The following is a 16,431-nucleotide window of genomic DNA, read 5'->3' on the forward strand; positions in this document are numbered from 1 at the left end:
CTGGGGAGAGGGAAGTCTGGGCTTCCCTGCTTAGGCTGCTGCCCCCGCGACCCGACCTCGGATAAGCGGAAGAAGATGGATGGATGGATGGATGGCAATTCTGAGCATTTTTAAGTTTTACTGAAAATATTTATTGGAAATTTCAGCCTCTCACAAAAATTTTTACAAAAGTATAAATTGTTATTGATACATACATGTCATTGGCGCAGCAAACAAATTTAGGATCCACTTTTTGGTAACCAACTAACAGCATTTTGTGGTCAAGGTTTAGTTTATAATTCTACGTAAAAAAAATGACTTTGCTACAAACCAAAACAACTCCAAATTCTTTCCCAAAAGTGGCATTGCAGGTTTTCATATGGTATGGTTCTTCTCTGTTTAAATCATTTACTGTTAGACTGTATCCCATATAGTCATTCATGACTACTGCAAATATTTAGCCAGAAGCTATTTTGAAGCTATGTTCTCTGAGACGGATTATATTTTTGCCTGAGAACAGATCAATACCAGTTAGTGCAAGTTTATGTCACATTTTGTCACACACTAAGACATTGGAAGTACAGTATAACATATGTAAAAAAGAGACACTACAGACGGAATCCACACCTTGAATAGGACCTTACTGCGACCCTGACCAAGACTTGTCATCCAGACAGTGAAAACTTCTGAAGGGACTACTGAGAGCTTCGACCTGTGAGGAACGTCCTCAATTTTCCACCTCTTCATCTTCCACCTCGTTCTCTGCTTCCGGCTCTTCCTCCATTCGCTCCTCCTCTTCTTCCTCCTCCCTGCTCTTATCATTCTCAGAGTCCGTCTTCTTCTCTTTATCTTTGCGCTTTTGCTCAGACACCTCCTTCTTTCCCTTCTGGCCCTTCTTAAACACTGTTGAGAACATAAACAACCACCATCAAATTGGAAACATAGCAAAACCTAACAGATCTGTCTAGTTGTACAGTCCCACACTTTTTATATGATTACAGTGAAACCCGTTTAAGTTGACGCCACTCGGACTGACAGACGCTGACATAAACTGCTGTCGACGTAACTGAAATCTAAACTAGCCAATATTTTATACACTTAGGACTTATCTAACAGAGTATTATGTCTTGACGGCAATGAAAACAAAGCTTTTGTACATGCGCAAATCTTTTTTCCGGTGGCTAACAATCTAAATAATTAAATTGGTGAATTTTGTTGGTTGCTCTGACCAAAGCAATCGGGGTTATTATGCCATGTTTCATTAATTTATTACAAACCACAACAATGGCAAAAAATATCTTAAAAAGAAACAAAATAAGATACGACTACTAAAACAATAGACACCGGGAGAAAAATGATTAAGAAAAACAAAGTACAGAATGCGTCCAACAAGGAGCCAGGAAGGCAAACGTTTCTGATGTCCTGCCCCCATTATTCACATTACCATTTTCCTAATCCCAAAACATACTTACATGATTCATAATACATAATAGGGAGAACGGTTTATTAAAAGAATTTGAACCGTTTGGTTTGACCTGATGAGGATCGGATGTTTTTCATTGTTTAATCAGTTCGGAGCATATACAGGTAAAAGCCAGTAAATTAGAATATTTTGAAAAACTTGATTTATTTCAGTAATTGCATTCAAAAGGTGTAACTTGTACATTATATTTATTCATTGCACATAGACTGATGCATTCAAATGTTTATTTCATTTAATTTTGATGATTTGAAGTGGCAACAAATGAAAATCCAAAATTCCGTGTGTCACAAAATTAGAATATTACTTAAGGCTAATACAAAAAAGGGATTTTTAGAAATGTTGGCCAACTGAAAAGTATGAAAATGAAAAATATGAGCATGTACAATACTCAATACTTGGTTGGAGCTCCTTTTGCCTCAATTACTGCGTTAATGCGGCGTGGCATGGAGTCGATGAGTTTCTGGCACTGCTCAGGTGTTATGAGAGCCCAGGTTGCTCTGATAGTGGCCTTCAACTCTTCTGCGTTTTTGGGTCTGGCATTCTGCATCTTCCTTTTCACAATACCCCACAGATTTTCTATGGGGCTAAGGTCAGGGGAGTTGGCGGGCCAATTTAGAACAGAAATACCATGGTCCGTAAACCAGGCACGGGTAGATTTTGCGCTGTGTGCAGGCGCCAAGTCCTGTTGGAACTTGAAATCTCCATCTCCATAGAGCAGGTCAGCAGCAGGAAGCATGAAGTGCTCTAAAACTTGCTGGTAGACGGCTGCGTTGACCCTGGATCTCAGGAAACAGAGTGGACCGACACCAACAGATGACATGGCACCCCAAACCATCACTGATGGTGGAAACTTTACACTAGACTTCAGGCAACGTGGATCCTGTGCCTCTCCTGTCTTCCTCCAGACTCTGGGACCTCGATTTCCAAAGGAAATGCAAAATTTGCATGGTTGGGTGATGGTTTGGGGTGCCATGTCATCTGCTGGTGTCGGTCCACTCTGTTTCCTGAGATCCAGGGTCAACGCAGCCGTCTACCAGCAAGTTTTAGAGCACTTCATGCTTCCTGCTGCTGACCTGCTCTATGGAGATGGAGATTTCAAGTTCCAACAGGACTTGGCGCCTGCACACAGCGCAAAATCTACCTGTGCCTGGTTTACGGACCATGGTATTTCTGTTCTAAATTGGCCCGCCAACTCCCCTGACCTTAGCCCCATAGAAAATCTGTGGGGTATTGTGAAAAGGAAGATGCAGAATGCCAGACCCAAAAACGCAGAAGAGTTGAAGGCCACTATCAGAGCAACCTGGGCTCTCATAACACCTGAGCAGTGCCAGAAACTCATCGACTCCATGCCACGCCGCATTAACGCAGTAATTGAGGCAAAAGGAGCTCCAACCAAGTATTGAGTATTGTACATGCTCATATTTTTCATTTTCATACTTTTCAGTTGGCCAACATTTCTAAAAATCCCTTTTTTGTATTAGCCTTAAGTAATATTCTAATTTTGTGACACACGGAATTTTGGATTTTCATTTGTTGCCACTTCAAATCATCAAAATTAAATGAAATAAACATTTGAATGCATCAGTCTGTGTGCAATGAATAAATATAATGTACAAGTTACACCTTTTGAATGCAATTACTGAAATAAATCAAGTTTTTCAAAATATTCTAATTTACTGGCTTTTACCTGTATGTGTAGTTCTGATCATAACGCTACGGAGTGCATGCTACGCCCCACCCCTCGGTCTCGGCGCGGCTGTCTGTAAAGCATCCATCATGTCAGGTCGTCCGCAGAAGCAAAGATGTCACCCTGGTGTGTGAAATTACATAAAATGTAGGAAAAAACATACTGGTGGTGGTGACTCGCACAGGGCAAAAACTAAGAAATGAGTGGAGAGAGGAGGCCAGCTGGCAAGAAGGCAGTCCTAGACAGCCAATAAATGCGCTTGTGGGTGGTCTTAGCTGTGGTTTTTCACCTGGCACAAGCGTTTGACTTGCCTCCATTTAATGACGTTACATTATTTTTGGACAATAAAAAGTGCAGGGGAGAATAACTGCATTTTGAAAAAGTGTAGGGAATGTAGGTCAAGATCAAGAATACAAACATCTTGACTTTTGACTATTCAAACATCTATTGTTATACATGATCTTCCTTGTTCTGCTTCTTCATACGGACCTTCCAAAGCTTCTCTGAGGGGCTCCATAAAACGCTCAAATTCCATTTCCTCCATTGCGGCTAAGACATCACCTGCATTCAGAGTTTTCCGCTTGGCCTTCATGGCAAAGTTGTTTGCACTGTTAACATGGGAAACATTCACCAAAAAATAAGATGAGTGAAGTGTAGTTTCAAAAGCCATAAGCATACATTTGTTAGTCAAAAATCATGAATGAATGTGCTGAGTAACCACTAATAGAGCTATAAAGTTTGCATACGCCTAAAACAGGGCCACGAAGTTGCATAGTGTTTCCACGCAATGTACGTGATCTATGAAAACACAACCTGACGTCAGAATGTGTGCACCAGTACACAAGCTTTGTACCTGCCGTACGTATTTCATGGAAATATGGCAGACACGTTAAGTGCCAATAAGTGGTGTGAGAAATAGATTTTGATCCTGCATGCAGTGGAAGCGACTGAAGCTTCGTTAATAAATAAAAACACTGGTGTCTTTCTTACTTGTATTAAAAATGTCTCAATCGTTGTCGCATTGTTATTGACTTACAACGCTAACATGGTGGATATAGTTTGTCAAATGTAATATTCTCTTGATAGATATTGTATGTGCTTTTCAACATAGAAGTGAAGAAAGTAAACCGATTGATCGCCGCGGTAGCAGAAAGTAAACACCCTTATGTAAGAGTGTATTAGCGCCCTGACAAAAATATAGAGTAAAGAAACAGCTATGGAATATTTTAGTAGTCTATCGATTAGTATGTTCAATAACCGAGTGATGAGATAGAATACACTTTTAGCCTCAATTCGTATTTTAAGGAAAATAGTTTAAATTAAAAAAAAATCTGCTTGCCATAACTTTTATTAGTTTTTCTAATAAATGCACATCGTCAACATTAAAATTGCACTTATAACGTGTGTGCATTAATAAATACAAACATTTTAAAAACAAACAAAACTTCGCTGTTCACCGCACCTACACACCACCGCTCTCATGTCTGCTCTGTTGTAGCTGCCGCACGTAAAATCTAACTGCCGTTTTAAAGTTTTAGGCACTCCAAACGGCCTGGATTTGATCTATTTTATTGGTTACATGCAAACGATTATTGAAAGCAACCGAATATAAATCTAAGCTTTTTTCGAAACAAATGAATCGATTAATCGCTGCCGCTCTAATCACAATGTCATCATTTTATTTGATCATCATGACAATATTTGTATGTCCGTGATTAATTTTGATAAATATCAAGTTATCAAATGAATTATATGGGTTTAAGTTTACAAGATATTGTCCTCCAAACTGAGATGCTAAACTTTGGACAATTTTTCAAAAAATAGGGCAGTTCTTTGCTGCATTTGTTAAAGTACGTAAAACATTAATACCAACATGTATTTGTTTACCACCACTTTTATTAGTGTGAAGAGCGTCAGAGCCCTGTGCGTAAAGTTACTTTTAATTTACTAACTAATACACCTAAATATCTCAAAATAATAATAATGGTAACACTTCTGATATTTCCATGGTGTTAAAATCAGCATGATGGTATATCGCAAATTAATCTGTGGCCTTACTTCATCCATGTTTTGACTTTAAGGACAGCTGTGTCTTACTTATAAATTAAAAAGGTTTGACTACTCTTATTTTAGTCAAAAATGCTTTGTCAGTTACATAAAACTCTTAAAACATGCTTACTAAAAATTTAAATGTGCACTGATATTTTACCTCTTTGTTAAGTTCAGCACGGCGGACCAAAACACTGTACCAAGATTAGACCTCTCAAGCTTCTGTCTCCATGAAATTATGCCGCATTCATGAGTCATTTTGCATTGATCTTTTATACCTCCCAGGGGGCGGAACAAGGGGATGGGTCAAATGCAGAGGTTAATTTCACCACACTTAGTGTGTGTGACTATCAGTGGTACTTTAACTTTTTATGGCAAAATCATGCTTGGTGAGGCCATGACGTAGGGTTACTTGCTCATACTTCTACTCAAAATCGGGCGTGCACCACCTTTTATAAGTCGGAACAGTAGTTTTTTTTTAGATGAGGCCCCTGGTCCGTGTTGCAACAACATATCTTAATGTCTTATAATGACAACTGTTTGATAATGGTTGCCATGACGATGACAGAGATGCTCTTCTGTCAGAAACCATGAACAAATTTTTGATTTTTTTTTCATTCAAGCAAAATGGAAAGTCTCTCCAGATTTTTGCTGGCTTTTTTGTATATGTTGAAGCCAAAAATTCCGGACAGCTTTTTTAGAAAGTTGTGGCAAAAGTTGTATCAACTTGTGATTTTATGAATTTGTTATCAATGTTTTAAATGTTCCTTGAAACCTTAACCTTAGAACGCACAGGATTTTAACAAAATGGGAAAACAAATACTCTATGAATGTTTTACTCATTTTATACCACACACATTTAAAAGTAAACACTAGATAGCAGTAAAAGCAGTAAGTGCTCATTGTCAAATTATTTTAATTAATCAAAACTAATAGTAGTAATAATAATGACAGAAAAGAACAACCTAATTGTCTGCTGTCTGCTCTGATGAAGCCAAAAATTCTGGACAGCTTTTTAAGAAAGTTGTGGCAAAAGTTGTATCAACTTGTGATTTTATGAATTTGTTATCAATGTTTTAAATGTTCCTTGAAACCTTAACCTTAGAACGCACAGGATTTTAACAAAATGGGAAAACAAATACTCTATGAATGTTTTACTCATTTTATACCACACACATTTAAAAGTAAACACTAGATAGCAGTAAAAGCAGTAAGTGCTCATTGTCAAATTATTTTAATTAATCAAAACTAATAGTAGTAATAATAATGACAGAAAAGAACAACCTAATTGTCTGCTGTCTGCTCTGATGAAGCCAAAAATTCTGGACAGCTTTTTTAGAAAGTTGTGGCAAAAGTTGTATCAACTTGTGATTTTATGAATTCGTTATCAATGTTTTAAATGTTCCTTGAAACCTTAACCTTAGAACGCACAGGATTTTAACAAAATGGGAAAACAAATACTCTATGAATGTTTTACTCATTTTATACCACACACATTTAAAAGTAAACACTAGATAGCAGTAAAAGCAGTAAGTGCTCATTGTCAAATTATTCGAATTAATCAAAACTAATAGTAGTAATAATAATGACAGAAAAGAACAACCTAATTGTTTGCTGTCTGCTCTGTTGTGCACAAATTGAAGACACTCTCAATGTGTGTTTTACATTTAAAAAGTGTTGGTCCATCTTAAACTTTTAATTATCTATCTTCCAACACATTAAACTCCTGCTCATTAGGAGCATTTGTGAAATGCTGAGAGCAATATTTTTGTTGGTAAATGAGAGACGATGACAGCTTATCATCACACGTCAAGATCGCTGTCATGTAAATGCTGCCTTTTTGCTAGGGTCAGAATTGCAAACATCCATCCATCCATCCATCTTCTTCCGCTTATCCGAGGTCGGGTCGCGGGGGCAGCAGCTTAAGCAGGGAAGCCCAGACTTCCCTCTCCCCAGCCACTTCGTCCAGCTCCTCCCGGGGGATCCCGAGGCGTTCCCAGGCCAGCCGGGAGACATAGTCTTCCCAGCGTGTCCTGGGTCTTCCCCGTGGCCTCCTACCGGTCGGACGTGCCCGAAACACCTTCCTAGGGAGGCGTTCGGGTGGCATCCTGACCAGATGCCCGAACCACCTCATCTGGCTCCTCTCGATGTGGAGGAGCAGCGGCTTTACTTTGAGCTCCCCCCGAATGACAGAGCTTCTCACCCTATCTCTAAGGGAGAGCCCCCCCAACTCGGCGGAGGAAACTCATTTCGGCCGCTTGTACCCGTGATCTTGTTCTTTCGGTCATGACCCAAAGCTCATGACCATAGGTGAGGATGGGAACGTAGATCGACCGGTAAATTGAGAGCTTTGCCTTCCGGCTCAGCTCCTTCTTCACCACAACGGATCGATACAGCGTCCGCATTACTGAAGATGCCGCACCGATCCGCCTGTCGATCTCACGATCCACTCTTCCCCCACTCGTGAACAAGACTCCGAGGTACTTGATCTCCTCCCCAACCCGGAGATGGCACTCCACCCTTTTCCGGGAGAGAACCATGGACTCGGACTTGGAGGTGCTGATTCCCATCCCAGTCGCTTCACACTCGGCTGCGAACCGATCCAGCGAGAGCTGAAGATCTTGGCCAGAGGAAGCCATCAGGACCACATCATCTGCAAATAGCAGAGACCTAATCCTGCAGCCACCAAACCAGATCCCCTCAACGCCCTGACTGCGTCTAGAAATTCTGTCCATAAAGGTTATGAACAGAATCGGTGACAAAGGGCAGCCTTGGCGGAGTCCAACCCTCACTAGAAACGTGTCCGACCTACTGCCGGCAGAATTGCAAACATCCTTCTTCAAAATGGCCTTGAAAATATATATCTGCCAACTAATCAACGTTATAATCAACGTTTTGTTCTCCTGCTTTATGGGTTAAAAAGGAAGCATTGGTGATTTCTCTGCTAGCCCGGTATGGCTACGGTGCAACACTTCCTGCTTCAGTAAATTGCAACTTGTGAATGGATACTCAATTTGGTGAGTATCTAATCACAGTCAGGTTACCTAGATAGGCTACTGTCAACTTGTGATCTGATTGGTTTTCGCAACTTTCTATCAACTGTATGTGTTCTGTTCATTTACATTAAGTTATTCCGCTAACGGTCCCGGGTGTGGCTCTGCTGATCTGCATAGCACCGCCGTGGCTCAAAGCAGTAAGTATCTAATCACAGGACGCGTAAATGTCACGTTTAATGTGAAGCCAGCTAGAAGGCCTTACTGACAACAACTCGTGATCTGATTGGCTATCGCAATTATCGCTTACAGTGCACAGACGCCCGCAGTGTTGATTCTGAAGGCCCCGGACAGATTTGGTACAGCATGGCAACATAAGCTAGCTGAATTCTGATTGGATAAAAACTCTAACCTAAAAACAACAGCTCTGGAAGGAGCATACTATGACATGAAGAGATTTTGAATACTTGTAGATATTTTGTGAAAGTAAATTAAAAATTAATTTTATCTTTAATTATGATCATGATTTCTGGTTATGTAGATGAGAACCAGAAGTAGGTCTGAGCTTCAAGGGAGGATGACAATTGCTAGGTTTGAGCAATAGTTGATACATTGTTACACACTGTTGATCCTGCTTGGTCTACACAAGAAACAAACCTAAGCTTTGATTAGTTTAAACACCGCTGCTCAAAAACAAATTTGACTGCTCAGAATCTGCAGAGAAGTTGCAAGCTTTAGACGAAGTTGTGATGCAATGAATAATTTGCGGGAATTGGTTGAAATTATGTGAACTAGGCGTTATTGCCTTATTGCAAATTCCTGGAGGGACGGGTTTTCACACTTCAGTCAAACTCTTATTTTCTGAATCAGTACACAAGTTCACTCGGTTTTTCTGTACGCTTACCAAGATGTTGCATATAACACAAACACACTGGCAGCTTGGGATATTGCTCTCCTTGCTTCTTTTGACACATTCACCCCATCTGGGAGCTGTCGAAAACAAACGGTGCGTGGGAGTTATCTCAAAAACTGAAGAGACGTTCAAGATCACACAAGCTGGCAGATATTTACTTTCACAGGGAGGAAAACACCTTACTGCAAAAAGAACAGTGGCGCTTGGTCAAAGTGAGTTGTCTGGAGTCAAAGAGATAGCAACAGGCGAGTAAGCATGTACTGCGTAATTGATAATCTAACAATTGTCCATTTTGTTCACAATACACAACAACTGTATAGATTTCATAGGACTTCTGAGACTCAGTAATCCTGTGCGACCTCGGTTTTTGTATATTTCTTACTTTTTGATTAAAATGTTATTTTCCATTCTTCCCCAACTCCGTCGCCCCATATGACATAACCGCCAATTAGTTCTTAGTTATTGGCTAACTAACACAGTTAAACCACAAGTCTATGTGCTTATTATTTCATAGAGTATGACTGCAAAATAAGCAGTCACAAGGCCAAAAAAAGTTACAAGTGCTAGCACTTTGATAAATGTGAGAAACACTATTAAATTCAAGAAATAACTTGTAGCAAAGTACGAAGGTGGCTCATCCCTTCTCTTCCTCCGCCAACCAGCAACAATACAGGTAAAAGCCAGTAAATTAGAATATTTTGAAAAACTTGATTTATTTCAGTAATTGCATTCAAAAGGTGTAACTTGTACATTATATTTATTCATTGCACACAGACTGATGCATTCAAATATTTATTTCATTTAATTTTGATGATTTGAAGTGGCAACAAATGAAAATCCAAAATTCCGTGTGTCACAAAATTAGAATATTACTTAAGGCTAATACAAAAAAGGGATTTTTAGAAATGTTGGCCAACTGAAAAGTATGAAAATGAAAAATATGAGCATGTACAATACTCAATACTTGGTTGGAGTTCCTTTTGCCTCAATTACTGCGTTAATGCGGCGTGGCATGGAGTCGATGAGTTTCTGGCACTGCTCAGGTGTTATGAGAGCCCAGGTTGCTCTGATAGTGGCCTTCAACTCTTCTGTGTTTTTGGGTCTGGCATTCTGCATCTTCCTTTTCACAATACCCCACAGATTTTCTATGGGGCTAAGGTCAGGGGAGTTGGCGGGCCAATTTAGAACAGAAATACCATGGTCCGTAAACCAGGCACGGGTAGATTTTGCGCTGTGTGCAGGCGCCAAGTCCTGTTGGAACTTGAAATCTCCATCTCCATAGAGCAGGTCAGCAGCAGGAAGCATGAAGTGCTCTAAAACTTGCTGGTAGACGGCTGCGTTGACCCTGGATCTCAGGAAACAGAGTGGACCGACACCAGCAGATGACATGGCACCCCAAACCATCACCCAACCATGCAAATTTTGCATTTCCTTTGGAAATCGAGGTCCCAGAGTCTGGAGGAAGACAGGAGAGGCACAGGATCCACGTTGCCTGAAGTCTAGTGTAACGTTTCCACCATCAGTGATGGTTTGGGGTGCCATGTCATCTGCTGGTGTCGGTCCACTCTGTTTCCTGAGATCCAGGGTCAACGCAGCCGTCTACCAGCAAGTTTTAGAGCACTTCATGCTTCCTGCTGCTGACCTGCTCTATGGAGATGGAGATTTCAAGTTCCAACAGGACTTGGCGCCTGCACACAGCGCAAAATCTACCCGTGCCTGGTTTACGGACCATGGTATTTCTGTTCTAAATTGGCCCGCCAACTCCCCTGACCTTAGCCCCATAGAAAATCTGTGGGGTATTGTGAAAAGGAAGATGCAGAATGCCAGACCCAAAAACGCAGAAGAGTTGAAGGCCACTATCAGAGCAACCTGGGCTCTCATAACACCTGAGCAGTGCCAGAAACTCATCGACTCCATGCCACGCCGCATTAACGCAGTAATTGAGGCAAAAGGAGCTCCAACCAAGTATTGAGTATTGTACATGCTCATATTTTTCATTTTCATACTTTTCAGTTGGCCAACATTTCTAAAAATCCCTTTTTTGTATTAGCCTTAAGTAATATTCTAATTTTGTGACACACGGAATTTTGGATTTTCATTTGTTGCCACTTCAAATCATCAAAATTAAATGAAATAAACATTTGAATGCATCAGTCTGTGTGCAATGAATAAATATAATGTACAAGTTACACCTTTTGAATGCAATTACTGAAATAAATCAAGTTTTTCAAAATATTCTAATTTACTGGCTTTTACCTGTAGTCTTCAATAAAAGGTAAAATGGATGTCAAATATTCATTTATCCATTTAGTTTGTCATTTATATGTATTTTGCATTGTTTTATACATGTAAAACTATAATTATAAGATGTGTTTTATGTTAATATTTTTGGGGTCTCAGGAACGGATTAATTGGAAAATTCTTGGTTTATAGCTGACCTTTTGGAATGGATACTAACGAATAACGAGGTTAACCTGTATATAGTTTGTGAATTAATACAAATCTAAACAAACTATAACTTCAATAACGTTACTGTTCTACTTTTATAGCTGTAATTGGGGGGCTAAACAAAATATTAGTTATTCGTTAATACTTTGTAAAGTGTGAATCAACAAAAATAGAACGTCAGTTCCTTTTTAAAGGGCAAACACAAAACATTAGTAATAACGAAAAAACGACATGAATGAAGCCGCAATATTAAAAGTATAAATACAACTAGTATATTACGTTAACACGAGAGGGGGAAGCGAATGAGCTTTGATTGACTTCATGTCACAAGTAATGTTACTGGGTTAGCATGTTTTGAATACATGTGTTTTACTACCTGCTATATTTTACTTACAGCCTCCTTGATGATGCGAGTGATGACCGCATTGGGAAGGTTCAAATCTTCTGGCCTTTCTGCCATTTTCTCTCAGTTTGTCGTATTCGCAACACGATGATTTGACAGTTCGCCACCCGACACAAGTCTCACAAAACTCGTTTCAAGCTCCAGCGATAACCACACCGACAATGACTTGAAGCTGCTCACTAGCTAGAGCTGTTAGCTCGGATACTTTTAGTCGAACGTTTAACAACTTACAAACTAAATGTAAACGGTGGAGAATCGGTGTAGTTTTAACAGTTAAAAAAGTAATTGCGCTTTCAAAATTACTAGTTTGGATTTTTTTCCCGCGAACCACCCCCCCGTGCACTTTCAACTTTGACCTCTAGCGCATGCGCATACTCCGAATTGTGTTTACAATGGCGGTTACTCTTTTTGCTTCGTCTGGTATAGATATAAAATAAGATACGACTATGTTTATAACCTACAAATCAGTCTGGCCTAAACCTTGAGTCACATTCGTCATGATATTACAAGAACTTGGGTTTACATTTGTGTTTAGTAGTGATGGGTCCGGTAAAACACCGATGCATCGGCGCATGCGTCGAGCTCATAGAGCAAAACCCTGTGTCGGTGCGCGTACCGCTTTTAGAAAGTCACGTGACCGATCATGAGCTGTTTTGGTCACGTGACCGATACGCGAACTGTGTCGCACTGACGCCTCCTCTGTGCCCTGTGAGCGGGTCTTTTCTACAGCCGGAGAAATAATAACTAAGAAGAGAAATCGTCTAAAATGCAATATGTCGGAAAACCTTTTTTTAAATTTTTTTTTTTATAAAAATGTGTAAAAAAAATAAATAAATAAAAAATTCCCAGTCCACAATCATCCACAACACGTTCTCTTAGATTTCCATGTTATGATACATGTTCACATTATTTATTGACTGTATCTAAAAAAGATAAAAAATATATTTTTATTTAAATGAAGATATGAAATAATCCTAAATGAAATACAATGACTTGGTTTATATTATTGTATATACTAGGGCAGGGGTCACCAACGCGGTGCCCGCGGTCACCAGGTAGCCCGTAAGGACCAGATCAGTCGCCCGCTCGCCTGTTCTAAAAATAGCTCAAAGAGCAGCACTTACCAGTGAGCTGCCTCTATTTTTTAAATGTTATTTATTTACTAGCAAGCTGGTCTCGCTTTGCTCGACATTTTTAATTCTAAAAGAGACAAAACTCAAATAGAATTTTAAAATCCAAGAAAATATTTTAAAGACTTGGTCTTCACTTGGAATAAGCGGTAGAAAATGGATGGATGGATGGGTCTTCACTTGTTTAAATAAATTCATTTATTTTCTACTTTGCTTCTTATTACTTTTAGAAATACAATTTTAGAGAAAAAATACAACCTTAAAAATGATTTTAGGATTTTTAAACAAATATACCTTTTTACCTTTTAAATGTCTTCCTCTTCTTTCCTGACAATTTAAATCAATGTTCAAGTAATTTATTTTTTTTAAATGTAAAGAATAATAAATATTTTAGCTTCTGTTTTTTCGACGAAGAATATTTGTGAAATATTTCTTCAAACTTACTATGATTAAAATTCAAAAAAATTATTCTGGCAAATCTAGAAAATCTGTAGAATCAAATTTAAATCTTATTTCAAAGTATTGTGAATTCCTTTTAAAATTTTTGTTCTGGAAAATCTAGAAGAAATACTGATTTGTCTTTGTTTGAAATATAGCTTGGTCCAATTTGTTAAATATTCTAACAAAGTGCAGATTGGATTTCAACCAATTCAAAACATGTCATCAAAATTCTAAAATGTATCTTAATCAGGAAAAATGACTAATGATGTTCCATAAATTATTTTTTTAATTTTTTCCAAAAAGATTCAAATAAGCTAGTTTTTCTCTTCTTTTTGTCGGTTGAATTTTGAATTTTAAAGAGTCGAAATTGAAGATAAATTATGTTTCAAAATTTTATTTTACATTTTTTCCCGTGTTTTCTCCTCTTTTAAACCGTTCAATTAAGTGTTTTTTTCATAATTTATTCTCTACAAAAAACCTTCTGTAAAAGGAAAAAAATAGACAGAAATACCCATTTTTTTAATATATATACATTTATTTATTTAGCTATTCTTGTTTAAATCACACTTACGTGTAACTTACAAATGACAATATATTTATTTATTTAAGTGTGTATCAAACTGGTAGCCCTTCGCATTAATCAGTACCCAAGAAGTAGTTTTTGGTTTCAAAAAGGTTGGTGACCCCTGTACTAGGGCATCAAATCAGTGTCAGTTGAGTCGGTCCATAGGTTGCCTGTAGGGATTTTTAATGTCCAGCAGATGTCAGTATTTAGTGACACAGTATCGACCCAGTATCAATACAGTTTTGCAATGTGTCGAAACGCTTCATGATGCCTCATCAACCCATCACTAGTTTAGTTTTTACTGAAAAATAATGTACATTGGACGGGTAATCTAAAAACGTTAAATTGATTTGTGACCGTGTTTATTAATTATTTTGACAATATAACTGGTTTATAGCCAATACAATGATAGCTGTGTACAGTCAGTACATACTTGTGTGCAGTGCCGGCCCAAGCCTCCATGGGGCACTAAGCAAAATTTGATTTTGGGGCCCTCTATTTCTGCCAATAATATATAAATAATATATAAACTCATTGCGGCTCTGGCAGTGTTGTTTACATTATCCTATTGTCCAGAGGTGTGGACTCGAGTCACATGACTTGGACTCGAGTCAGACTCGAGTCATGAATTTGATGACTTTAGACTCGACTTGACAAAATGTAAAAAGACTTGCAACTCGACTTAGACTTTAACATCAATGACTTGTGACTTCACTTGGACTTGAGCCTTTTGAATTGACATGACTTGACATGACTTGCTACTTTCCCCAAAACCCAAAGATGAAAAAGTTATTCGGGAGCGCTCCGTATTTTTCATTGTGTACTTGTCTATCAGCGTTGCGTGTGTCAGCTGGTGTGGTCTCAGTACAACAGCCAATCAAATTAGATCTACCGGTACTTTGTTTTCATCACACAGCATTCATCCAATCAAATTGCAGGACAACCAACGAAGAAGACATGTCCAAACCACACGCCAGTGAACAAAAAATGATACCTAAAATAATTTTGTTTGGGTGTAAAAATTACGAGGTGGTCAACACAAAACGGTTTGCAGTATGCAACACATGCGGTTCGAAAATTACTGATGGAGAGGCAACAACTTCCAACTTCGTCCGGCATTTGAAGTTGCACAAAGAACGGTAAGTTTTGAATGTAAGATAACGTTTATTGGCTAAGTAACGTGACTTTTATTTGCTGTGTAGTTAAATCAGTGAGGCTGTAAACTCACTGCTAACGTTATAACGTTATTGCAAACACGGGAATCTGTTGCAGTTCACTACCTTATTCATACTTTTTGTTCAGTGATTTTATTTAAGCAGGGTTACGTTAGTCAATATATCACACGTAACGTTAGACGGCGGTCAGCAGCACCGCGTATTTTAGCCACCTAAAAAAAGACAAAAATAGTAAAATAAAGGTCAGTTTAAATGTATACTATATTATGAATATGTGTACCGTTTTAGCTAGCTTTCTGACATACTGTTGGTTGTTTACCTCAGTGGTCCCCAACCACCGGGCCACGGCCCGGTACTGGTCCGTGGATCGATTGGTATCGGGCCGCACAAGAAATAATTTTTTTTTTCTTTTTTTAATTAAATCAACATAAAAAACACAATATACACTTACAAGTAGTGCACCAACCCAAAACAACTCTCTCCCCCCTTTTGTTCTGGGCATTGAACATGAAGACTCTTCCTTCACTGTTCCGAGTGGCCATGAGAGTCTTGGCAGTGCCTGCCTCCAGTGCTCCAGTGGAGCGAGTTTTCAGCCATGGTGGCATCATACTACGCCCCCATCGTGCACAAATGACTGACAGACTCTTGGCTAATTTGGTCTTTTGCAAATGCAATGCAGCATAGGGCCCTGACATATAAAAAGTACAACTTTTTTGTTATGTTCACGTATATGTCATGTTTTTTCAATGTTAACACTTTTGTACAAATAAGTACATTTGCACTTTATTTTTCAATGTGTTTGTTCTGTAAAGGAATGAGTTAATGTTTAAAATGACTGGTTAATAGTGCTATTATAAAGTGCAATGTCAGCACAATTTTCTTTCCTGCAATTTAAAATGCACTTCTTTTAATAAATAAATACAGCGTTTGAAAAGCATACACAATCTGTGTTAATATATTAGTCTGTGGTTAAAAGGACTTGAAAGGACTCGAAACTCAAAATGCAGGACTTAGGACTTGACTTGAGACTTTCCAGTCTTGACTTTGGACTTGACTCGGGGCTTGCCTGTCTTGACTCGGGACTTGACTCGGACTTGAGGGCAAAGACTTGAGACTTACTTGTGACTTGCAAAACAATGACTTGGTCCCACCTCTGCTATTGTCA

General features: G+C 38.8%; 1 protein-coding gene across 1 annotated transcript; it reads right to left on the reverse strand.

Moving 5' to 3' along the window:
- Positions 1-107: 107 nt before the first annotated feature.
- On the reverse strand, positions 108-12,310 carry pole3 (polymerase (DNA directed), epsilon 3 (p17 subunit)). The gene is made up of 4 exons (XM_061975432.1): positions 11,947-12,310; positions 9,096-9,181; positions 3,639-3,757; positions 108-882 (listed from the first exon to the last, which is right to left on the reverse strand). Exons 1-4 carry the CDS (start codon positions 12,010-12,012, stop codon positions 707-709), a joined length of 447 nt encoding a protein of 148 aa, XP_061831416.1. The 5' UTR covers positions 12,013-12,310; the 3' UTR covers positions 108-706.
- Between the last annotated feature and the right edge of the window lie 4,121 nt (positions 12,311-16,431).

The sequence above is a fragment of the Nerophis lumbriciformis genome, linkage group LG15 (genome assembly GCF_033978685.3).
Source record: "Nerophis lumbriciformis linkage group LG15, RoL_Nlum_v2.1, whole genome shotgun sequence".
Taxonomy (NCBI): Eukaryota; Metazoa; Chordata; class Actinopteri; order Syngnathiformes; family Syngnathidae; genus Nerophis; species Nerophis lumbriciformis.

What these genes read in the sequence shown, in the direction of transcription:
- pole3 (XM_061975432.1), bottom strand. Translation starts at nt 12,012, where the DNA reads ATGGCAGAAAGGCCAGAAGATTTGAACCTTCCCAATGCGGTCATCACT. An exon ending in CTCGCATCATCAAGGAGGCT is followed by an intron (nt 9,182 to 11,946) that starts GTAAGTAAAATA and finishes TGTTTTCGACAG; the next exon opens with CTCCCAGATGGGGTGAATGT. An exon ending in CCTCAGAGAAGCTTTGGAAG is followed by an intron (nt 883 to 3,638) that starts GTCCGTATGAAG and finishes TGTTCTCAACAG; the next exon opens with TGTTTAAGAAGGGCCAGAAG.